The 26,388-nt window shown below is 44.4% G+C and overlaps 1 protein-coding gene across 1 annotated transcript in view; it reads left to right on the top strand.

Moving 5' to 3' along the window:
- Positions 1-268: 268 nt before the first annotated feature.
- The window catches only part of jph2 (junctophilin 2), a 29,078-nt gene continuing 2,958 nt past the window's right edge, over positions 269-26,388 (top strand). The window contains exons 1-5 of the mRNA XM_021616713.2: positions 269-1,216; positions 5,345-6,179; positions 21,529-21,647; positions 23,776-24,680; positions 25,678-25,774. Coding sequence (XP_021472388.2) covers positions 838-1,216; positions 5,345-6,179; positions 21,529-21,647; positions 23,776-24,680; positions 25,678-25,758 — 2,319 coding nt within the window. The 5' untranslated portion in view covers positions 269-837 and the 3' untranslated portion in view covers positions 25,759-25,774. The remainder of the gene's footprint in view (positions 1,217-5,344; positions 6,180-21,528; positions 21,648-23,775; positions 24,681-25,677; positions 25,775-26,388) is intronic.

Consider the following 26,388-nt stretch of genomic DNA (forward strand, 5'->3'; position numbering starts at 1 on the left):
AAACTATTACGCGATCTTTTAAATATTTTGACATTTTACTTTCACCATACGTTGTTGGTGGTGCACAATTGGTTGAAGCGTTAAATAGAAGATTGGGGCCTATTTAAAATGCACTAGATTAGAGTATGTGACTGTAGATAGACCATATGCACGCCCAACCCCGAAGTGGCAAGTGATCTGGCATCACTCCTTGCAGCAGCGTAAGGATTGGGTTGTATTTTTGGAACAGTGTGTGTGGATCTGGTCGCCTTGTTAGGTCTGCTAAAACATTTCCAATAGCGCCAACTGTTTGGTGATAGCAGCGCCAGTGAGGGGAGGCAGGGACAGGGGCAAGGGGCTTTTCTATGGCCACCTTGGAAAGCCATGCAAGATCCCTGGCTCAACCAGAAAAAGAAGACATCCAAAAACTGTTCAACTAAATAATCGCATATTAGTAGGAAAAACAACCGTAACAATTTTTACTCAGTCAGCACAGAGCCTTTATGAAGTTCATGACTCTGAAATCGAACAGCGATCAATAGAAGAAGAGTACTGAAATAATCAAAAGGAATAAGAGATAATTAAGTAGACTAAAATGCGCGTCTGAAACAAATTGATTTGAAGTGTCTATAGAGTGCAAGGCTACATGGAAAATACCCCAAAAATATTCAAGAACAATACAAAGAACATATTCTAAGCACAGTGCCAAGGATCTCTTAAATCGTTTTTGATGACAGGTGAAGGCGGATCCATTCTGACAGAAAATATTTGATCTTTACCAACATTTTTAAAAAGTCATTGATTTGACTCCTCCTTTAAAACTACATTTTTTTTGTCTGCAGTCACAGAAGGGAAGGTATGAGTGGAGGTCGTTTTGAATTTGATGATGGTGGAGCTTATTGTGGTGGTTGGGAAGGTGGCAAAGCCCATGGGCATGGGATCTGCACCGGACCTAAAGGACAGGGCGAGTTCTCCGGCTCCTGGAATTACGGGTTTGAGGTGGTTGGAGTCTACACCTGGCCAAGCGGAAACGCCTATGAAGGCTTCTGGTCGCAAGGGAAGCGCCATGGTCTTGGAGTTGAGACTAAAGGACATTGGGTTTACAAGGGAGAATGGACTCATGGCTTCAAGGGGAGATATGGCTTGAGGCTGAGTGTTGGTAGTGGGGCGAAGTATGAAGGAACGTGGAATAACGGATTGCAAGATGGATATGGCACAGAGACCTATGCTGATGGTGGTATGTTTTTTATTCCTTTATTTATATGTTGTCCTGAATCTGGTGGAGTACTTCCTAGACACATCATGTACTTCCTAGACACAACATGGGAATGTTGCATTTGTAATATGTAATAACTGTGTAATAACAATAGGACATCTATTAGCCTCATTGACATCTGTCATACCTGACATTTAACATTTGAAGAAGGTAAAGGGTAGAGGTAGTTAATTACATAGGACAGGTATGCAGTTTTGGTTTCTGCTGATATATCCAGGTGCAGCTGAGAATATAAGAGCAGGAATATGAGTGGTTATCAACAAAGCATAGTGGGCTATACACTACACTACAATACTAATGTTCCATTTGGGTGTTTTATGAGAGAATGAGTGACTCAAGCTTGCAGCAGTGAACCAAGGAGAGGAACCCAAGTGTTGCTGCAGATGGTCCATTGGGATCTTGCCCATTCCTAAGGGCCTCTTGCCAAACGATAGTGGCAGTGGATGGCGCATTAGCAGTGTGTGTCCATACAAAGTGTGTGCTATGTTGTGGGATGTTAAGCTGTGTTTTTATGTGGAAGTTATTGTTTCAATTGCTGTCACACGAACGAACACGCATGCAAACACACACACACACAATAAGTCATGGGCCTAGTGTAAAAGTGTGGATCTAGAATCAGGTCCCCCACTGTCCATGCAATTGTATTCATTATGAGCTAAAAGGAAAAACTGCACTCCTACTCTGAGACATTGTATGGGCCCCAAAGAACCGGTGAGAGTAAATGAAAGAAACAGGAGGAGAAACACTGATTGCTCTACTGTTGAATGAACTAATAGTCAGAGGAGTTGACAAACACACATACAGTAGAGATCTCGGACCAAGCTATATTGTCCTCATACTGGCACTACACTTGAACCTGCTGAGAGATCACACCAATGATATTGGTGGCAGTGCTGTCTGTTTAAAGCCCCTGGTGTCCTCAGTAGCTGACTCATCAGTTTTGGGCCCTTTTGATTGGTTGATTGGGAGGTTCTGACACCATGTGTCAGGAAGTAATAATAGCCCAGCAGACGGCCTAGCTATAGCTACAGCCGATGGCATCCAGACACATGTCTGATTTTGCATGAGAGACCCATGATTAGTTTGAGCCACATTAATAACTTTAGTTGAACTACAGACTTTCCAACTACCCTGAACAAAAATATAAACGCAACATGCAACAATTTCAAAGATTTTACTGAGATACAGTTCATATAAGGAAATCATTCAATTGAAATACAGTGCCTTGCGAAAGTATTCGAACTTTGCGACCTTTTTCCACATTTCAGGCTTCAAACATAAAGATATAAAACTGTAAAACTCTTTTTTAACAAATCAAAAACTAAAAAATTGGGCGTGCAAAATTATTCAGCCCCCTTAAGTTAATACTTTGTAGCGCCACCTTTTGCTGTGATTACAGCTGTAAGTCGCTTGGGGTATGTCTCTATCAGTTTTGCACATCGAGAGACTGAATTTTTTTCCCATTCCTCCTTGCAAAACAGCTCGAGCTCAGTGAGGTTGGATGGAGAGCATTTGTGAACAGCAGTTTTCAGTTCTTTCCACAGATTCTCGATTGGATTCAGGTCTGGACTTTGACTTGGCCATTCTAACACCTGGATATGTTTATTTTTGAACCATTCCATTGTAGATTTTGCTTTATGTTTTGGATCATTGTCTTGTTGGAAGACAAATCTCCGTCCCAGTCTCAGGTCTTTTGCAGACTCCATCAGGTTTTCTTCCAGAATGGTCCTGTATTTGGCTCCATCCATCTTCCCATCAATTTTAACCATCTTCCCTGTCCCTGCTGAAGAAAAGCAGGCCCAAACCATGATGCTGCCACCACCATGTTTGACAGTGGGGATGGTGTGTTCAGGGTGATGAGCTGTGTTGCTTTTACGCCAAACATAACGTTTTGCATTGTTGCCAAAAAGTTCCATTTTGGTTTCATCTGACCAGAGCACCTTCTTCCACATGTTTGGTGTGTCTCCCAGGTGGCTTGTGGCAAACTTTAAACAACACTTTTTATGGATATCTTTAAGAAATGGCTTTCTTCTTGCCACTCTTCCATAAAGGCCAGATTTGTGCAATATACAACTGATTGTTGTCCTATGGACAGAGTCTCCCACCTCAGCTGTAGATCTCTGCAGTTCATCCAGAGTGATCATGGGCCTCTTGGCTGCATCTCTGATCAGTCTTCTCCTTGTATGAGCTGAAAGTTTAGAGGGACGGCCAGGTCTTGGTAGATTTGCAGTGGTCTGATACTCCTTCCATTTCAATATTATCGCTTGCACAGTGCTCCTTGGGATGTTTAAAGCTTGGGAAATCTTTTTGTATCCAAATCCGGCTTTAAACTTCTTCACAACAGTATCTCGGACCTGCCTGGTGTGTTCCTTGTTCTTCATGATGCTCTCTGCGCTTTTGACGGACCTCTGAGACTATCACAGTGCAGGTGCATTTATACGGAGACTTGATTACACACAGGTGGATTGTATTTATCATCATTAGTCATTTAGGTCAACATTGGATCATTCAGAGATCCTCACTGAACTTCTGGAGAGAGTTTGCTGCACTGGAAGTAAAGGGGCTGAATAATTTTGCGCGCCCAATTTTTTAGTTTTTGATTTGTTAAAAAAGTTTGAAATATCCAATAAATGTCGTTCCACTTCATGATTGTGTCCCACTTGTTGTTGATTCTTCACCAAAAAAATACAGTTTTATATCTTTATGTTTGAAGCCTGAAATGTGGCAAAAGTTTGCAAAGTTCAAGGGGGCCAAATACTTTCGCAAGGCACTGTAAATTCACTAGACCCTAATCTATGGATTTGTTGGTCACATATATCTTTTAAAAAAAAAGTATGTGTGTGGATCAGAAAACCAGTCAGTATCTGATGTGACCACCTCACATAGAGTGGATCAGTCTGTTGATTGTGGCCTGTGTAATGTTGTCCCGCTCCTCTTCAACGGCTGTGCGATGTTATTGGATATTGGCGGGAACTGGAACAGGATGTCGTACATGTTGATCCAGAGCATCCCAAACATGCTCAATGTGTGACATTTCTGGTGAGTTTGCAGGCCATGGAAGAACTGGGACATTTTCAGCTTCCAGGAATTGTGTACAGATCCTTGTGACATGGGGCCATGCATTATCATGATAAAACACGAGGTGATGGTGGCGGATGAATGGCACGACAACGGGCCTCAGAATCTTGTCACGGTATCTCTGTGCATTTACATTGCTATAGATAAAATGCAGTTGTGGTCATTGTCTGTAGCTTATGCCTGCCCATACTATAACCCCACCGCTACCATGGGGCAGTCTGTTCAAAACATTGACATCAGCAAGCCACTCGCTCACACAACGCCATACACGTGGTCTGCGGTTGTGAGGCCACTTGGACGTACTGCCAAATTCTCTAAAACAATGTTGGAGGCGGCTTATGGTAGAAATTAACATTAAATTATCTGACAACAGCTCTGGTGGGCATTCCTGCAGTCAGCATGCCAATTGCATGCTCCCTCAAAACTTGAGACATCTGTGGCATTGTGTTCTGTGACAAAACTGCACATTTTAGAGTGTGCTTTTATTGCCCCCAGCACAAGGTGCACCTGTGTAATGGTCATGCTGTTTAATCAGCTTCTTGATATGCCACATCTGTCAGGTGGGTGAATTATCTTGGCATAAGAGAAATGCTCACTAACTGGAATGTAAACAAATGTGTGCACAAAATTTGAAGAAAAATAAAATTGTGCATATGGAACATTTCTGGAATCTTTTATTTCAGCTCATGAAACACTTTACATGTTGTGTTTATATTTTAGGTCAGTGTATGATACCTACTGTATCAAACCGTATAGGCTGACTATGCCAATGCACTTCACAGTGCAGGAAAAAGTTCTGGTTACTTTCGAAACAAAACCAGTCATCTTGTCTCACTGTTGAAGTGCTTGCAATTATATAAGGGTGATTGATCACTTGGTGTGAGTTAAACAGCTAGCTCAAACATTTTCAATCAAATCAGAGGCTGACAAAGCTTCATTTTTTATTTGCTATTTTGGCTATTTTGCCAGATATTTTAACATATCTATCAATTCCCTCTCTTGTCTTTCCAGGCACATTTCAGGGCCAATTTACTGGCGGCATGCGACACGGGTACGGAGTACGCCAGAGCGTGCCTTACGGCATGGCGGCGGTGGTTCGTTCCCCTCTCCGCACTTCCCTCACATCCCTCCGCAGTGAGCAAAGTAATGGCACCCTGCTTCAGCAGGACGTCCCCGTCATCATCGCCACCAACGCCGCCGGCCAGGAGGCCCGAGTCACCACACCCACCCAGCTGGGACCCTCCCGGGGTGGCTTCGCCCTCACGCTCCAGGTGGACCCAGACGCCGTCAAGCCCAAGAAGAAGGGCCTGTTCCGAAGGGGGTCTCTCCTGGGGAAACTGAAGAAGTCTGACTCCCGTACTTCCTTATCCAGCGTGAGGAGCAAGCTAAGCTTCCTGGGAGCGAGGAGCGAGTCAGCGTTGAGTTCAGCGGCCAGCGATGTGGCCAGCGATGCCAACTCCACCATCAGTCTGGGAGATGAGAGCCTAGCCGGGGCAGAGGATTTCCCCCCTGTGGAGGCCGACATCGATGCCACCACGACAGAGGTTTACATGGGTGAGTGGAAGAACGACAAGCGTTCAGGCTATGGAATAAGCGAACGTTCCAGTGGGCTAAAGTATGAAGGCGAATGGCTGGACAACCAGCGACACGGCTATGGATGCACTACCTTTGCGGAAGGAGGGAAGGAGGAAGGAAAGTATATGAACAACATGCTGGTGAAGGCCATGAAGAAGAGGGTTATCCAACTGAAGGGCAGCAAGATCAGGCAGAAAGTGGAGCGCAGTGTGGAGGGTGCTCAGCGGGCGGCAGCCATCGCCAAACAGAAAGCAGAGATCGCTGCCTCCAGGTATGGAAAAGACCATGCATATTCCTTACTGGGATAGACTAGGTGATCATGATCAGACACATTTTCAGTAACACTTTTTAAATCCTTCAAGTACACCACATTTCTTCTCTATAACAACTCACCCTATGCCTCTCCTCCCACTATTCCTTTTAGCAATTCCCCAAGACATGCACCCACAAGAGCAAGGCTCTGCTTCAATGTCAATGTTCAATGTTTTAGACACTGATGCCTACCTCTGCATAACAGTACATGGACAGGAGGGCTACTGTATGGCACTGAATTGTAAAAATAGGTTGATGATGGCAAATAAAGACGCCATTGAATTAGATCAGATTCAGCAGTTGCAGGTGTTGCTCCTGTGATTTCTCTGGCTGTGGTCACAATAGGAGCCATAGAAGACAGAGAGAAAAAAGTGACTTATTCTGTGTGGAGTCATTATATACAGCTTGTAACAGACTGAAGAGAAAAGGACAATGTATGTGTGCCACCCTGTCTCATCTAGTCTTTTTTGAAATTCTTCTGCATTCTGCATTCTTCTAGTTTTCCTGCTTCTCTTGTGTGCTATACAGAGGGCAACCGTTGTAGTAGAAGGCTGTTCCTTGACAAATTAGCACCACTGTTCGTTGACAGCACAGTGCCTCAAACAACGAAGGCCATTCTTTTCCTGCAGTGTATGGGGCAAAGTCAGCCATGTCACACAGAAATCAATGTCAAGTTCGACAGCAGAAGCAATGCCATGGTTTCAGTTTATTGTGCAGCCCCCCTGGCAAGGTAAGGGGGATGGATGTCAGGGAACCAAACATACTTTTTAGAGAAAGGCCATGTCACCATTACACCAAAGTCTGATTGATTACGTGACACCCCTCTTACCTCTGTCATTTGTGTGTGTGTTAGGCATTGTGGCAGGAAATCATTATCTGCAGTGCACTTCAATTTATATTGATACAGTACACTTTTGAGAGAGGGTGTTGGTTGAGACTCCCCTATATTTGCTTAAACTGATAGGGAAGGAAATCTCTGAGGCATCTCTTTACAATTAAGTTTTGAATAAGAGTTTGTTCTTTGTTTACTGTAGGCCGGCTAGACCTAATTTGTCCATACATGCTTATGCTACCGACACAGAGAAACCCAGTCGCTGACTTTCAAGATGACAGAGGTTTCTTTCGTGCCTCACCATAGAAGGCAGCAGCTTTTAGATCTACTGTAAGCCACAGCAGCACCTGAAATAAGCCCTGTGTTTACAACAGTAGGTTTACGTCCCAAATGTCACCCTATTGCCTTTATAGTGCAATACTTTTCACCAGGGCCCATAGTGCTCTGGTCAAAATTAGTGCACTACACCGGGAATAGGTTGCCATTTGAGACATATACTCAGGCTGATGAACTGCAGATCCTGTGCTGACTCTTAGACAGATGGAAATCTAAATATTTTACCACTGAGACAAGCAGTATTACAAGAATTATGGGCCAAATGTGTTTTGTATTGTTTTAAGGCTCAGCTACATCATCTTCTAGACAGGCCTAGTCCCGAAGACTCCATGAATAGACATCTGAAACAACCAGAAGCCTTTTGAGGACTTACTGTGGAAACACACTTTGTGGATTAAGGACACCACAGTGGTTATAACCTATCAGGTCTCTTTACTTTTTCATCAATGGATGAGGTCAATTCTGATTGTCCCATACATCCAGCTCATTTTAGTGGTACCCAGAATCTCTAACAGCCAGTAATGCAATAGTGATGCAAAAAAATATATATTCTACTTAATCATATTGCTACTCTGGAAACAGTCATGAGAAGATTGTCACTTGTATTCTAGAAATAGAACTGGGAAGTGATTGAATCACCCCTATATCCAGATGAGTTTTCCATTGAAGCCTTCTGCTCTGTTGTTGTGGGGTGGAGGACAGGGCAGGGCAGCTAGCCAGGATGGTATCCTTTTGCATGACGTGAACCATGTCCCTGACAGCAGAGCAGCAGTGCTCCCTGTCCACTGCACAGGCAACAGCCAAGGTGCCAGGGCCAAACAACCATCAGCCATTAAGTCAGGGGTTTATAAATACAACCTATTTATTCAGCCTGGTCTCATAGTATAGACGTATCATAATAAATGTAAATCCGGGACAGTCAAATTACTAAGATATGTTACGTTTGGTATGGTTACATAAGACAGCAGTTTATTTAAGGCAAAAATGAGTGTGGTTGGTCGGGGTGGATGGGTGTGTGTATAATGCGAACGGCTAGCAACCCTAAGGTTGCATGTTCGAATCTCATCACAGACAACTTTAGCTCATTAGCAACTTTTGAACTACTTACTACTTCTTAGCTACTTTACAACTACTTAGCATGTTAGCTAACCCTGATCCTAACCTTAACCCTTCCCCTAACCCTAACCTTAACCCTTTAACCTAACTCCTAACATTAACCCTAACCTTAACCCTAAGCCCTAGCCTAGCTAATGTTAGCCAGCAAGCTAATGTTAGCATTAGCCACCTAGCTAATGTTAGTCACAACAAATTGGAATTCGTAACATATCATACGTTTTGCAAATTTGTAACAAATTGTAAGTTTGTAAATTCGTAACATATTGTGCGAATTGCAATTCGTAACATATTGTACAGATTTATAAGAAATTCTCTGAGACGTGGTTGGTTTATTGAGACACTCAGCCGCCCGCAGGTTAGGTTAGTTAATGCTCCCTCTCTGCCCCCATGCCTCCCTGCCATGACTTTCAGTTAATATTTTGAGTTGTCCCTGGTATTGTGTGTGCGCACGTGTGTGTGTCTGATGTGCGCTGAGTCTCTTCAGAGTATCTGAAGGAAGAAGAGGCCACGGCTGTCTGGGACTGTCTGGGTGTAAATGACGCACAGATAGAAAAAGGCCTAGTGTCAGTACTCAGTACAAACTGGAGCCCTGACTGGCTGGCTAAATAAGGGCAGGCACACACTGTTGCTGTATCACAATCACAAGGGAATGCAGGCAACAGCTGATTGCTGTTGCTCTCCCGTCTTCCTTCATCTTTCCTGCCCAGTCACAGTGAGCCACAGCCAAAGGATGTTTTCTCTACTAAATAGTCTACGCTCTGTCTGACACGCTAGACTAGTAACGTCACATCATAGTTTACTGTAGAAGTAGTACTGCTGTAAAACAGCTCATCAATGAATTAAACAACCAAGTCTTGCTTACTTGAATGACTACATACTTGCTTCTTAAGACCTAAAAATGTACTATGTTTATGGTGTTAGTATCCTCAACTAAACCTGAAGACAACATTGTGGTCTGTTGGAACAGTTTGCTAACCAGTCCCCCATGCAGTGACAAGGCTCTCAAATAGGTTTTAGAACTTACTGACTGGTATCTAGCAGACAAGAAACCAGACCTGGGTTTAAATAGTATTTGACATAATTTCAAGTACTGTAGCTGGGCTTAAATGAGCTTGCCTGGCGCAATACAAACCTCACCTATCTGACATTGCAGGCAGGCTAAAGCAATCAATAAAAGTATTTGAACAATTTCAAATAGTGTTTAATTAAACCCAGGTCTGCAAGTAACACATCATGGACACGACAGCAGTTAGTAGCCTGGCGGACAGGCAACACATCATGGATACTGGGGCAGTCAGTAGCCTAGCAACATATCATGGATACTGGGGCAGTCAGTAGCCTAGCAACACATCATGGATACTAGGGCAGTCAGTAGCCTTGCGGGCAGGCACCACATCATGGATACTAGGGCAGTCAGTAGCCTAGCTACAAATCATGGATACTAGAGCAGTCAGTAGCCTAGCAACACATCATGTATACTAGAGCAGTCAGTAGCTTAGCAACACATCATGGATACTAGGGCAGTCAGTAGCTTAGCGGACAGGCAACACATCATGGATACAAGGACAGTCAGTAGCCTAGCAACACATGGATTCTAGAGTAGTCAGTAGCCTAGCAACACATCATGGATTCTAGAGCAGTCAGTAGCTTAGTGGACAGGCAACACATCATGGATACTAGAGCAGTGGAGGTAAGAGTTTGGCATGTACATTCCCACTGGGCAAAAACCTGTTGAATCAACATTGTTTCTATGTCATTTAATCCAAATAATTCACCGTGATGATATTGAATCAAGTGGGAAACTGATTGTTTTTGTAAAAATTCATCAACGTAAAGGCATTTTGTATTTTTTTTTTCACTTTTAAACTTCATCTAATGACATGGTGACATTTAATGTTGATTTCACGTTAAATTCAAGTTAGTTGACAAATTAACCAAATGTAAATCAAAACTTGAAATTGAAATGACGCTTGTGGGTTTTGTCTCAATGCAGCCAATCATATGATTAGTAAATATGAGTGTTTGGGATAACACTGTCTATTCTAACCGTTGTACTGTACATACACTTCCTCAATACCCATTTAGAGTACATTGAATGTCTATTGTCAGAATTAATGTGATGCTGAAAACTGTAAAGTAATGAGACAAACTTTTACCTGACTATATTGTCAGCAGTTTTCATGTTTACATTGTTTCAAATCAGAAGAGGTAATGAAAGTCTAATGTTGGTGTCCTTTCACCCAGAACAACAAACAGATACTGTATTGCTTGACTGCTCAGTCAAGTAGCACATCCATACTGCTAGTAGTACTATAAAACCCTCCCACTGGCACAAGTTCAGGACCCCACTCCTCTGCAGAGCTCCAGTGACAGGCACAATGACAGAGTATCTCCTGTGACTGTCGTGTGAAGTCTGAGCTGTAGCATGACGAAAAGCAGACTGACCTAAATGTAATGTCCAGTGATAGTCATGGCTAATGAAGGCTTTTTAAGGAAAATTGCATTAGCTATTATTTTTCAAATGAATGTCAAGCTAGCTTTATGTTAATGTTTAAAAATATATACTGAACAAAAATGTAAACGCAACATGTGAAGTGTTGCTCCCATGTTTCATTAGCTGAAATAAAAGATACCTGAAATTTTCCATACACACAAAAAGTTTATTTCTCTCAAATGTTGTGCACAAATTTGTTTACATCCCTGTTAGTGATCTCCTTTCCCAAAATAATCCATCCATCTGACAGGTGTGGCATACAAAGAAGCTGATGTGCAGTTTTGCCACAGATGTCACAGATGTATCACAATGCCACAGATGTATCAAGTTTTGAGGGAGTGTGCAATTGGCATGCTGACTGCAGGAATGTCCAACAGAGCTTTTGCCAGGGAATTGAATGTTAATTTCTTTACCATAAGCAGCCCCCAACGTCGTTTCAGAGAATTTGGCAGTATATCCCAACAGGCCTCACAACCGCAGTCCACGCCAGCCCAGGACCTCCACATCCGGCTTCTTCACCTGCAGATCGTCTGAGGATGGGGGGGGGGGGGGGGGGGGGGGGGGGGTGCTGAGGAATATTTCTGTCTATGACAAGTTTGTGACGACCAACTGAGTGTCTTGCATTCACTGGCTTCTTGCCCTCAGAATAGTGCATAGGTATTTAGGTTGCAGCTTCACATAGACTTTGTTCAAGAAACTTTTTGAAGTGAACCAATGAGTAGAGCTGCCTTGGTTCAGGAGCAGTGAGCACTGATGATTCTGTAGCCTGGGCCCAGATCTGTTTGTGCTGTCTTGCCCACTCCTATGGTCATTGTCATGCAATAGGAGTTGGCTGTACAGCACAAACAGATCTGTGACCAGGCTACGTAAAACCACCAGTGTAGGCTGGTCCCAAATCTGTTTGTGCTGTCTTTCTTGACAATTCCTATGGTTATTACCGAACCATAGGAGTTGGCTAAATAGCACAAACAGATCTGGAACAAGGCTACCATCAGTAGTTCAGAAGCAATATACTAGCATTGGTGGCCCTCTCCTCGTCGGTTAACTTCACACAAACAGATCTGGGATCAGGGCCTACACTGATGGTTTACTTTACAAGCAATCTAAGAGGACTGTGAGGAGTACTGCAGGTAGTCAAGAAGCACCATCTGTCATGACACTCCTCCCACGTAAAGGCATAGCACTGCCTGGCAACCCAACAGAACGGCCATTTTAGAACCTCTAAACACTACACACCAGATCATGTTTGTTATGTATTCCTTGGAGGAGCCCGTCGTATCTGTCAACTGTTTACATTTTAGGTATATACTGTATGTTCATTGAAGTCCCACTACACTCACTATACTGTTATAACACTATACTGCTATAACTGCCATTCTAGTCTAGAATAATTGAATTTGTTTAAGTAATCATTTTGAGTTTTAGTGTTCAAGAGTTTGTTTTATATTAAGATATCCTAGTTCATAAACTTGTAAACGGCAGATGGGCTTGTCAGCTGTTCAATCGAACAGACTCTCTGTCTCTCTGTTTGCCATTTTATCAAGACCTCAGTGTGTCTGAGACTACTGTATAAGAAACAGTGAAGAAGCCCTTAAAAGAGGGATTGTTGACTTAAGAGCAGACAGTTGTTGATCTACTGTACTATATGAAGACAGGGATTCTCAGCCTCAACCTAATTATTATGTTGGGGAAGTGCTTCCCGCATAATTAGAAATTAGAATACCAGAATTTTTGGACCATTCTGGAACTTTGAGGGTTTATGACATTGTCCCTCTAGTAATTTAATATGATCTCTCAACCTGGTCTCATAGACTAGATGTAACATAGTAAAGTCAATCCAGGACACTCAAATTTGTATGTTGTGTTTGGTATGGTTAAGGGTAGTTGGTCGGCGTGGATGGGTGAGGGTATAGCGCAAATGTCTAGCAACCCAAAGGTTGCGTGTTCGAATCTCATCACGGACAACTTTAGCATTTTAGCTACTTTGCAACTACTTACTACATTTTAGCTACTTTGCAACTACTTAGCATGTTAGCTAACCCTTCCCCTTTAACCTAACCCGAATATTAACTGTAACCTTCACTATAACTTTAACCCCTGACCCTAACTCCTAGCCTAGCTAATGTTAGCCACCTAGCTAACGTAAGCCATCTAGCCACCTAGCTAACATCAGCCACAAGAAATTGGAATTCGTAAAATATCATACGTTTTGCAAAACAGTAACATATTGTACTAATTGCAATTCATAACATACAGTATCATACAAATTGTAATTTGTATTAAACATTTCAAATGAAATGGATGATGGACAGCCACAAATACCAAATGGAAAGTGAAATTGTCATGTATTGTCATGTTGTGTCTTTCTGTCCTTTCCTTTCACCCTGTCTCCCTCTGCTGGTCGTATTAGGTTACCTTTTCTCCCCCCGCTTTCCCCCAGCTGTTCCTTGTCTCCTCTTGACTACCTCGTCACCCCTTCTCCCACCTGTTCCCCTTTTCCCTCTGATTAGTCCCCTATATCTCTCTCTGTTTTTGTTCCTGTCCTTGTCGGATTCTTGTTTGTTGTGTTTCATGCCTGAGCCAGACTATCGTCATGTTTGCTGTAACCTTGTCCTGTCCTGTCGGAATCTGCCGGTCTATCTGAGCCTACCACAGTTTGGTTATTAAAGAAGCTCTGTTTAAGTTAGTTCGCTTTTGGGTCCTCATTCACTCACCGTAACAGAAGAATCCGACCAAGAATGGACCCAGCGACTTCGGATCCTCTCCACTCAGCCGTCGAGATCCAGGGAGCGATGCTAGGCAGACACGAGCAGGAATTGTCTGCTGCTCGACATGCCGTTGAGACCCTGGCCACCCAAGTCTCCAACCTCACAGAACAGGTTCACCATCTCCGCCTCGATCCACCGGCCACTTCCAGGGCTTTCGAATCTCCGGAGCCCAGAATCAATAACCCGCCGTGTTACTCTGGGGAGCCCACTGAATGCCGCTCGTTCCTCACCCAGTGTGATATTGTGTTTTCTCTCCAGCCCAACACTTACTCCAGGAGCACTGCTCGTGTCGCCTACGTCATATCTCTCCTTATTGGACGGGCTCGTGAGTGGGGCACGGCAATCTGGGAGGCAAGGGCTGAGTGTACTAACCAGTATCAGGACTTTAAGGAGGAGATGATACGGGTTTTTGATCGATCTGTTTTTGGGGAGGAGGCTTCCAGGGCCCTGTCTTCCCTATGTCAAGGTAATCGATCCATAACAGACTACTCTATTGAGTTTCGCACTCTTGCTGCCTCCAGTGGCTGGAACGAGCCGGCTTTGCTCGCTCGTTTTCTGGAGGGTCTCCGCGCAGAGGTAAAGGATGAGATTCTCTCCCGGGAGGTCCCTTCCAGCGTGGATTCCCTGATTGAACTCGCTATTCGCATTGAGCGACGGGTTGATCTTCGTCACCGAGCTTGTGGAAAGGAGCTCGCGTTCTCCGTTGCCCCCCTCTCCGCATCACTACCATCTTCCTCTGCCGGCTCGGGAGCTGAGCCTATGCAGCTGGGAGGTATCCGCATCTCGACTAAGGAGAGGGAACGGAGAATCACCAACCGCCTCTGTCTCTATTGCGGTTCTGCTGGTCATTTTGTCACTTCATGTCCAGTAAAAGCCAGAGCTCATCAGTAAGCGGAGGGCTACTGGTGAGCGCTACTACTCCTGTCTCTCCTTCAAGATCCTGCACTACCTTGTCGGTCCATCTACGCTGGACCGGTTCGTCAGCTTCCTGCAGTGCCTTAATAGACTCTGGGGCGGAGGGCTGTTTTATGGACGAGACCTGGGCTCGGGAACATGACATTCCTCTCAGACAGTTAAGGGAGTCCACGGCCTTGTTCGCCCTGGATGGTAGTCCTCTCCCCAGGATTCAGCGTGAGACGCTACCTTTAACCCTCACTGTTTCTGGTAATCATAGCGAAACCATTTCTTTTTTGATTTTTCGTTCACCTTTTACACCTGTTGTTTTGGGCCATCCCTGGCTAGTTTGTCATAATCCTTCCATTAATTGGTCTAGTAATTCTATCCTCTCCTGGAACGTCTCTTGTCATGTGAAATGTTTAATGTCTGCTATCCCTCCTGTTTCCTCTGTCTCTTCTTCACAGGAGGAGCCTGGTGATTTGACAGGGGTGCCGGAGGAATATCACGATCTGCGCACGGTGTTCAGTCGGTCCAGGGCCACCTCTCTTCCTCCACACCGGTCGTATGATTGTAGTATTGATCTCCTTCCGGGAACCACTCCCCCCCGGGGTAGACTATACTCTCTGTCGGCTCCCGAACGTAAGGCTCTCGAGGATTATTTGTCTGTAGCTCTTGACGCCGGTACCATAGTCCCCTCCTCCTCTCCCGCCGGAGCGGGGTTTTTTTTTTTGTCAAGAAGAAGGACGGGTCTCTGCGCCCCTGCATAGTTTATCGAGGGCTGAATGACATAACAGTTAAGAATCGTTATCCGCTTCCTCTTATGTCTTCAGCCTTCGAGATCCTGCAGGGAGCCAGGTTTTTCACTAAGTTGGACCTTCGTAACGCTTACCATCTCGTGCGCATCAGGGAGGGGGACGAGTGGAAGACGGCGTTTAACACTCCGTTAGGGCACTTTGAATACCGGGTTCTTCCTTTCGGCCTCGCTAACGCTCCAGCTGTCTTTCAGGCATTAGTCAATGATGTCCTGAGAGACATGCTGAACATCTTTGTTTTCGTTTACCTTGACGATATCCTGATTTTTTCACCGTCACTCCAGATTCATCTTCAGCACGTTCGACGTGTCCTCCAGCGCCTTTTAGAGAATTGTCTTTTTGTGAAGGCTGAGAAGTGCACTTTTCATGCCTCCTCCGTCACATTTCTCGGTTCTGTTATTTCCGCTGAAGGCATTAAGATGGATCCCGCTAAGGTCCAAGCTGTCATTGATTGGCCCGCCCCTAAGTCACGCGTCGAGCTGCAGCGCTTTCTCGGCTTCGCGAACTTCTATCGTCGTTTCATCCGTAATTTCGGTCAGGTGGCAGCTCCTCTCACAGCCCTTACTTCTGTCAAGACGTGCTTTAAGTGGTCCGTTTCCGCCCAGGGAGCTTTTGATCTCCTCAAGAATCGTTTTACATCCGCTCCTATCCTTGTTACACCTGACGTCTCTAGACAGTTCGTTGTCGAGGTTGACGCGTCAGAGGTGGGCGTGGGAGCCATTCTTTCTCAGCGCTCCCTCTCTGACGACAAGGTCCACCCATGCGCGTATTTTTCTCATCGCCTGTCGCCGTCGGAACGTAACTATGATGTGGGAAACCGCGAACTGCTCGCCATCCGGTTAGCCCTAGGCGAATGGCGACAGTGGTTGGAGGGGGCGACCGTTCCTTTTGTCGTTTGGACTGACCATAGGAACCTTGAGTACATCCGTTCTGCCAAACGACTTAATGCGCGTCAGGAGCGTTGGGCGCTGTTTTTCGCTCGTTTCGAGTTCGTGATTTCTTATCGTCCGGGCTCTAAGAACACCAAGCCTGATGCTTTATCTCGTCTCTTCAGTTCTTCAGTAGCCTCCACTGACCCCGAGGGGATTCTCCCTGAGGGGCGTGTTGTCGGGTTGACTGTCTGGGGAATTGAGAGGCAGGTAAAGCAAGCGCTCACTCACACTCCGTCGCCGCGCGCTTGTCCTAGGAACCTTCTTTTCGTTCCCGTTCCTACTCGTCTGGCCGTTCTTCAGTGGGCTCACTCTGCCAAGTTAGCCGGCCACCCTGGCGTTCGGGGTACGCTTGCTTCCATTCGCCAGCGTTTTTGGTGGCCCACCCGGGAGCATGACACGCGTCGTTTCGTGGCTGCTTGTTCGGTCTGCGCGCAGACTAAGTCCGGTAACTCCCCTCCTGCCGGCCGTCTCAGGCCGCTTCCCATTCCCTCTCGACCGTGGTCTCACATCGCCTTAGATTTTGTCACCGGACTGCCTTCGTCAGCGGGGAAGACTGTTATTCTTACGGTTGTCGATAGGTTCTCTAAGGCGGCTCATTTCATTCCCCTTGCTAAGCTTCCTTCTGCTAAAGAGACGGCACAAATCATCATCGAGAATGTTTTCAGAATTCATGGCCTTCCGTCAGACGTCGTTTCGGACAGAGGTCCGCAATTCACGTCTCAATTTTGGAGGGAGTTTTGCCGTTTGATTGGGGCTTCCGTCAGTCTCTCTTCCGGCTTTCACCCCCAGTCTAACGGTCAAGCAGAACGGGCCAATCAGACTATTGGTCGCATCTTACGCAGTCTTTCTTTTCGCAACCCTGCGTCTTGGTCAGAACAGCTCCCCTGGGCAGAATACGCCCACAACTCGCTTCCTTCGTCTGCGACCGGGCTATCTCCTTTTCAGAGTAGCCTCGGGTACCAGCCTCCGCTGTTCTCATCTCAGTTCGCCGAGTCCAGCGTCCCCTCCGCTCAGGCTTTTGTCCAACGTTGCGAGCGCACCTGGAAGAGGGTCAGGTCTGCACTTTGCCGTTATAGGACGCAGACTGTGAGGGCTGCTAATAAGCGTAGAACTAAGAGTCCTAGATATTGTCGCGGTCAGAGAGTTTGGCTCTCCACTCAGAACCTTCCCCTTAAGACGGCTTCTCGCAAGTTGACCCCGCGGTTCATTGGTCCGTTCCGTATTTCTCGGGTCATTAATCCTGTCGCAGTTCGACTTCTTCTTCCGCGATACCTTCGTCGCGTCCACCCGGTCTTCCATGTCTCCTGTATTAAGCCCGTTCTTCGCGCCCCCGCTCGTCTTCCCCCCCCCCCCATCCTTGTCGAGGGCGCACCCACCTACAGGGTCCGCAGGATTTTGGACATGCGTCCTCGGGGCCGTGGTCACCAGTACCTCGTTGATTGGGAGGGGTACGGTCCTGAGGAGAGGAGTTGGGTTCCCTCTCGGGACGTGCTGGACCGTGCGCTGATCGAGGATTTCCTCCGTTGCCGCCAGGTTTCCTCCTCGAGTGCGCCAGGAGGCGCTCGGTGAGTGGGGGGGTACTGTCATGTATTGTCATGTTGTGTCTTTCTGTCCTTTCCTTTCACCCTGTCTCCCTCTGCTGGTCGTATTAGGTTACCTTTTCTCCCCCCGCTTTCCCCCAGCTGTTCCTTGTCTCCTCTTGACTACCTCGTCACCCCTTCTCCCACCTGTTCCCCTTTTCCCTCTGATTAGTCCCCTATATCTCTCTCTGTTTTTGTTCCTGTCCTTGTCGGATTCTTGTTTGTTGTGTTTTATGCCTGAGCCAGACTATCGTCATGTTTGCTGTAACCTTGTCCTGTCCTGTCGGAATCTGCCGGTCTATCTGAGCCTACCACAGTTTGGTTATTAAAGAAGCTCTGTTTAAGTTAGTTCGCTTTTGGGTCCTCATTCACTCACCGTAACAGAAATATCAGACTAATTGTAGTGTCCTGGATTTACATTTACTATGTTACATCTACCCCTGAGTCCAGGTTGGATCTCTATGGTGCTGCCTACCCCTCAAAGTCTTCAAGTGGATGGATCTATTTAAAGCCCCAGTGTAACGTTACAGTATGTCAAGTATTCACGGAGTCATCACAATCAGTAAGACTCAGCCCCAGCCTGGGCCTGGGGTAGATATCAGTAGCATTGAAGCCCGAACACACTCACTCCTTCACTAGGGTTTATAATAACACACTCACTCATTTACAAGGGTTTATAATAACACACTCACTCCTTCACTAGGGTTTATAATAACACACTCACTCCTTCACTAGTGTTTATAATAACACACTCACTCCTTCACTAGGGTTTATAATAACACACTCACTCCTTCACTATAATAACACACTCACTCCTTCACTAGGGTTTATAATAACATACTCACTCCTTCACTATAATAACACACTCACTCCTTCACTAGGGTTTATAATAACACACTCACTCCTACACTAGGGTTTATAATAACACACTCACTCCTACACTAGGGTTTATAATAACACACTCACTCCTTCACTAGGGTTTATAATAACATACTCACTCCTACACTATGATTTATAATAACCCTGTGAGGTAACCAGAGAAAAAATAGAAGAGAAATTGTTGGGCGGGAGGAGGAGTCTCTGTAGATTATACAATACAGTATACATCTTGAAGTGCTGTCAAGGTCCAACATTTGATATACATTTATTTAATGCAATATGATGTAGCCATTATGCCACAGACACATTGTGCAGACACAATATACTGTATATGCATTTTATTTATTTTTCAAGTAGTACACAGCAAATAGGTCAACTTTTTTAATGGAGTCCCAGCAGACTGGGAATGTTCATTTATTGCATTTGCCTCTTATACAGTATTCGAATTAAGAAATAACTTAATTCATAAATTCACATGATAAACTAATACTTCTGTGAATATAACATACAGGATAACGCCCCCTGGCAGTATCTCGTTGTCTGGGTTGAGGTGTTAAAGAGTCATTTATTTCTGTTCCAGTTCTCCAACGGCAGAATAGGACACCCTCTCCAGCTAATACTAATAATAAACCTTGCAACCAACTCAACTCCACACAACAGTCCTATCAAATATTTTTTTAAAGATGAAATATTGTAAAGAATAATCTCTGTAGTATTTTGGTCCATCTGAGTCTGGTTTTGGATTGTTACAGTAACGTTTGTTTCTTACAGCACAACCCCTGAGTTTTTAGTTCGTACCAGTATAAATCTCTTGGACTAAAGGGCTAGCTGGCTATAAGGCATGGGAACAGACTCTTAAGTGTTGGGGATGTTCTCTTTGCTTTTTATAGTCCAGCCAAAGTATCTTTCCAAATAAATAGTAGGGAAATTATGTCTATGGGGTGCTTGGGTTTGCAGTGGCAACAGTGATCACCTAAAACCTAGTGAAAGGGTAGCAGAATATCCCAATTATTTTCACAGACAATTGTCATGATCAATGATCAGAATCTGATTAACAATATTTCAGCTTTTAGGTCAGATCTGTTTATTTGAACATTTTAATATTTGATCACGTAAGTTGCTACAGATTTAGCCATTGTAAAGTTTAACAGACAGGGTTCACTAAACATGCACTTTTGTGGTCCTTTGCTCCGCTAGGAGCTATAACCTCTTGAGACCCAGCAATACATTTTTGTCCTGTCTAGGGGACATTCGTTTTTGGTCCGTAAGTCTAAAGCCACACATGCCACTGTGTACCTTTTGAGAGGATATTCTGGGCTTTTCAAAGATATTTCACGTGTGGGGGTGTCACTGTGTGTAATTATCAATTTTGTGAGTAAAATTGTTTCTAATGGGTAAATATCTCAGGAATAGTTTGGTGAGTTTTCAGAGTAGTGTAATATTTTCACATTAAATAAGAGCTTAATAAAAGCTTGTTAATACGTGTCCTCTGTAGTGGAAATCAGGATGCTCTAACGATACTTTATACCCACTACCCCATTTACTGTGAGACTAAATGTTTCATAATTACCATCAACTGAGACCTAATGGCCAATACACATCCGTTAAAAGTCAATACAAATATTTGTTCAGTGTATTTTTCTTTGTAACATGTTTTTTTCAACCCAAACATTTATGTGATGTAAAAAAAAATAATATATAAACAGTGCATTCGGAAGGTATTCAGACCCCACATTTTGTTACGTTACAGCCTTATTCTAAAATTGATTTTTTTTTTATCTCATCAATCTACACACAATACCCCAGAATTACAAAGAAAAAAATGTTTTTGAGAAATTGTGAAAATGTATTACAAATAAAAAAGTAGAAATATCACATTTACAGAAGTATTCAGAACCTTAACTCAGTACTATGTTGAAGTACCTTTGGCAGTGATTACAGGCTCGAGTTTTCTTGGGTATGACGCCACAAGCTTGGCACACCTGTATTTGGGGGAGTTTTCCCCATTCTTCTTTGCAGATACTCTCAAGCTCTGTCAGGTTGGATGGGGAGCATCGTTGCACAGCTATTTTCAGGTCTCTCCAGAGATATTGATTGGGTTCAAGTCTGGGCTCTGGCTGGGCCAGTCAAGGACATTCAGAGACACTCCTGCATTGTCTTGGCTGTGTGCTTTTGGGTCGTTGTCCTGTTGGAAGGTTAACCTTCACCCCAGTCTGAGGTCCTGAGCGCTCTGGAGCAGGTTTTCATCAAGGATCTCTGTACTTTGCTCCATTCATCTTTGCCTCGATCATAACTAGTCTCCCAATCTCTGCTGCTGAAAAACATTCCCACAGCATGATGCTGCCATGCTTCACCGTAGGGATGGCTGGTGTAGGCCGTCATTGTAAATACTAATTTGTTCTTAATTGACTTGCCTAGTTAAATAAAGCTTAAATTAAAAAAATACAACAATTGTGTGTAGTGTGATGAGGGAAACATGTATTTAATCCATTTTAGAATAAGTCTATAGTGTAACAAAATGTGGAAAAAGTCAAGGGGTCTGAATACTTTCCGAATGCACTGTATATAGTATATCAGGAGAATAAGGAATAAGTCAAGTAAGTCATTGTTAGGTTGGGTTTGTGGATATTGAGTAAATTAGGCTTTGTCTGTTTCCCTGCAGGACGACCCATGCTAAGGCCAAGTCAGATGCTGCCGATCAGGCTTCCCAGGCCTCCAACCAGGAGTCCAGCGTCGCCAGGGTGGTGGCCAGGGAACTGTCCCCTTCCTTCTATCAGCCAGGTATGTGAAGTGGACTTCTCAACTGTATGATCCAGGGCATGATACGGACAAGAGATACAGTACCCAAGAACCTGGATATCCAGGCTTTCTCACATACCTTCCAATAGCCAAGTGCTGTACAAGACCTGGAAGAACAGTAATGCAATACTTTCAAGAACAGTATTTAAAAGTGAATTGAACGATATTACAAGATTTTAAAAGCAAAGTAAAGTCCTGTTCAAGGTATCTAGCATCTTGCTGTACAGACCGATAGAAAGATCTGTCTTGCTGCTGTTTCTATTCTTTGCTTGGCTGAGGTAGGCTCTCCGCAAGGGTAGTCACCTTTGAAGGTCTAAAAAAAGAAGTGTCTTACTTGGGTAGAGGGATCATATCAGTTTCCTTACAGGTCTGTCAGTGGCTCAGGGCCACACAGTGTGCCCCTGCATTTCTTTCTCCTCTCAGTCACTCACTACCCACCCAGGACACCGTGGAGTGCTTTGCAGATCTAAAAAGACACTGATAACAAGTTGTCACTGACTGTTGAGTGCCTGCCTGAAATGTCTGTGTCTTATGGTACAAATGGGCATAGCCCACTGTGAATTCCACCATCAACTATTACTAACACACAGCTGACAGGGAGAAACATTGCTAGAGGATAAAATATTTCCCAGATTCTACCTGCAAGAATTGTCTTGGATCTTCTTGAATGAAAAATTGGGATCCAAACAACAGTATGTGATCGATCTTTTCTCACTCCATCTATTAGTCTTTTTGTCTGGGTCCGTGTTTGCTTGTCTGCCCTTTAGGTCAGATAGTAAGTGTTTACATCAGAGCCTGTAAATAGAAGGCTCTGACAAGTCAGTATTTAAAATCCTACCATGCAGAATTATGTTATAGGTTGTACATCAAGAACCAGCTCGCAGTTCATATTTCATTAGGCCTATATTACAGACTCAACTTGTTTGGATTGGCATATTGCAATTCAGCTGTTAAGATTAAAGGTCCACTCTGTGATATTTACAGCCTAAAGTACCATGTTTTTTTTATTAGACTGTGAAAATGAGAACTATGAATAATCAATCTTAATGGGATCTTTAATGGGATCAGCAGTTGCTCTGTTTTCTCAGTTCAGCTGTAGTCCCCCCACATGAGGTTTTCTAGCAAGACGTTCCTGGTGTGACTGGAACAAGCAGACAGAGTGGCTCCAAATACAAATAGAGACCTTGGTGATACCCCTCAAATAGAGACCTTGTGATACCCCTCAAATAGAGACCTTGGTGATACCCCTCAAATAGATACCCCTCAAATAGAGACCTCGGTGATACCCCTCAAATCGAGACCTTGGTGATACCCCTCAAATAGATACCCCTCAAATAGAGACCTCGGTGATACCCCTCAATTAGAGACCTTGGTGATACCCCGGAATATCCATCCTTCACTGTCTCCACTTCTTAGCTAAACAAATGAGTCTGATCTTTATCTAGTCTGATCTAGTCTTACATATTGGCCAAACCGGCACAGCGCGTGCGCCATCATGCGCATGTTGATTTTGTCTGTCCCCACCAGACGCTTTCATGGCACGAAGGTTAAAATACCAAAACAACTGTGAACCAACTATATTAATTTGGGGACAGGTCGGAACACACATGAAACATTCATGGATGTTTAGCTAGCTTGCTATTGCTAGCTAATTTGTCCTGTGAGATTTGGTTTGTTATTTTACCTGAAATGTATATGGTCCTTTCTGTCTGGGTCTTTGGAAAATGTTGACCCATTTTGAGTCCTACAAAATCTTGTGTTCTCTACTCTGACAATCCACAGATAAAATAGGAAACTTTGTTTGTTTTTCCTTAATGAATCTCTCCTCGTTTATCTTTCAATCACCAACGTGGGTTAGTATGCTCGTGAAAACCAATAAGTAGATGGAAGAGGCAGGACTTGCAGCTCATCAAGGGTCTCAAATAGAACCAAGTTCTATTTTTGCTCCTGGCTACGCAAACGCCCGTGAGCAGTTTTGATAATTTGATTAAATAACATGTATGTGTACATTTATTTTGCAACGCTCGCATGGCCAGTCTAGTCAGGGTGTTACCTTTTTGTTGAGATTAGAATCTCATCAAACATAACATTTATTCATGTTGTTCCACAGGCCCAGAGTACATGAAAAAGAGAGCATTACAGGAGATCTCAGAGGCCAATGAGCACACAGACCCTATAATGCATGAGCAACTGTTAGCAGAGCAGCCACTGACACCTGCTGAAAGCCCAATGCTGCACGACAGGCCTGGCTCCACTCCAGCCTGCACACCCTCCCCCAGCCCAGCCATCACCCCTCCAGCATCCAGGCACTCCAAACAGGGCAGCATCAGCAAAGAGGACTCCCATCTACTCGGCCCTGCTGGCTGGAACGGGGACAGAGGTGGTGGAAGTCGGGGGAGCAGCCGTCCCAACAGCAGAACCAACAGCCGACCCACCACCCCCTCGTCCAATGTGGCCACCACCACTGCTCCCCCTGAAGATTGCCCCACTTCTGCCCCCATCCTTAGCAGCCGGGGGAACTCCCGCGCCTCCAGCCGCCTGAGCAACAAGATAGAGCAGGGCTCTGACCTGGAGATCAAGCCCCTGGAGAAGACGGCCTCTGAGGCTAAATTGTCCAACGCTACTCCCTTGGTAAGGACCAGTGTCACCTACTCAGAAGAAGAAGTCCCACCCCCTCATCCCGCCTCCAAAGAGTCTTCCAAAGCTGCCGTCACCCCCGAGCTGAATGAGGCAGAGCCCACACAAAGAACAGAGTCGGTCAATGAACGACCAGTATCCGCTGTATCTGAGAGCAAACCAGGGTCCAGCGCTCAGTCTGTTAATAAAGTGTCACCCAAGCCATCGCTGTCACCCAAGCCATCGCCAAAACGAGAGGCCAGTCCGGCTTCAAAACCTGCCACACCTGCACCCAAACAAGCACCTAAGGTTGAACCCAAAGCGGAGGCCAAGCTGATGAAGAACATGGTAAAGAGCCCAGGTACAAGTGAAGTTACAGAGCTAGATGAATTTGAGCAGGTAAGGCAATTCAAGCAATTAATATCTCATGTAATGAACAGTGTTGAGAACAAATTCAGTCAAATGAAGACTCTTCTTACATATTCTGTAGTACATTCTCCCATGACCTGAGTTCTAAAAGTAGACTCATAGCATACAGTAGGTCCTCTCTCTCCTCTAAGTGCAAATTTGTAACATGATGTTACTCTGGAGACTGTTTACTGCCATTGGTGCTGGTCCTTTAAACCAGACTAATCAGACTCCCTATCTCAGTAACCTCCCCTCTTCCTCTACTCTGTTATGTTAATAATAACCCCTCTAGTTATGTTTGTACATATTCTCAACAGCATTTACGTTTTGACTAACACAATCAATACAATTCTCCCATTACTGGTTGGGAGCGTACAAGTGAAATTATGAACAGATTACATGACAAACATTTTTCTCCAGCAACCAACAGCTACCATCAGTAGTTCTAAGTAGCTAAGAAAATTCCTATTTTGTCATCCAGATGACCAATTCCCATCGATGAAAATATGTCAATAAACATAGGTGACTGTTACATGGGTGTTTACAGAAGCAACAGTTGTTTGTTCAGAATTATTATTTAGATTTTAGATGCCGTGCAGACTAGGGGTTTGACTGGTACGTGAGCCCTAAGAAGTCTGCCCAATAAGGCATGTATTCTAGGGGAGGTTTTCCAATAGCCCAGGCTAAATGTTGTTACTAGAGTCATTACAGAATTGCTACACAGGAATAGATGCAGCTTCATTGTAAAATGTTACCATAAGGCTCATTGAGATTTTATGTTCATCCCATTCATATTTCTGATGTTTTATAGATCTATAGGAGGTTTAAAATACCTTACCGGTATATTCATTGTTCTAACAACATCTCCTGCTATCTTGACTGCTACTATCTTGAACAGGTCTGTCTTGCAGAATTTATCACAACATGATAAACCTGTATAAATAAAGGTTGAATAAAAGATTAAATAAATCTACTCTCTCTCTTTCAGGGTCCGAACACCATCGTGATAACCATGGTGATTCTGCTCAACATTGGCCTGGCCATTCTCTTCGTACACATCCTGTCATGAAACTCTGTCGACCCAGGTAACTAACACAGCTCTCTGACTGTCCTGCCAGTTACAGATACAGTGGGGGGAAAAGTATTTAGTGAGCCACCAATTGTGCAAGTTCTCCCACTTAAAAAGATGAGAGAGGCCTGTAATTTTCATCATAGGTACACTTCAACTATGACAGACAAAATGAGGGGGAAAAATCCAGAAAATCACATTGTAGGATTTTTAATGAATTTCTTTGCAAATTATGGTGGAAAATAAGTATTTGGTCACCTACAAACAAGCAAGATTTCTGGCTCTCATAGACCTGTAACTTCTTCTTTAAGAGGCTCCTCTGTCCTCCACTCGTTACCTGTATTAATGGCACCTATTTGAACTTGTTATCAGTATAAAAGACACCTGTCCACAACCTCAAACAGTCACACTCCAAACTCCACTATGGCCAAAACCAAAGAACTGTCAAAGGACACTAGAAACAAAATTGTAGACCTGCACCAGAATGGCAAGACTGCATCTGCAATAGGTAAGCAGCTTGGTTTGAAGAATTCAACTGTGGGAGCAATTATTAGGAAATGGAAGACATACAAGACCACTGATAATCTCCCTCGATCTGGGGCTCCACGCAAGATCTCACCCCGTGGGGTC

This window comes from Oncorhynchus mykiss, chromosome 9 (genome assembly GCF_013265735.2).
Source record: "Oncorhynchus mykiss isolate Arlee chromosome 9, USDA_OmykA_1.1, whole genome shotgun sequence".
NCBI lineage: Eukaryota > Metazoa > Chordata > Actinopteri > Salmoniformes > Salmonidae > Oncorhynchus > Oncorhynchus mykiss.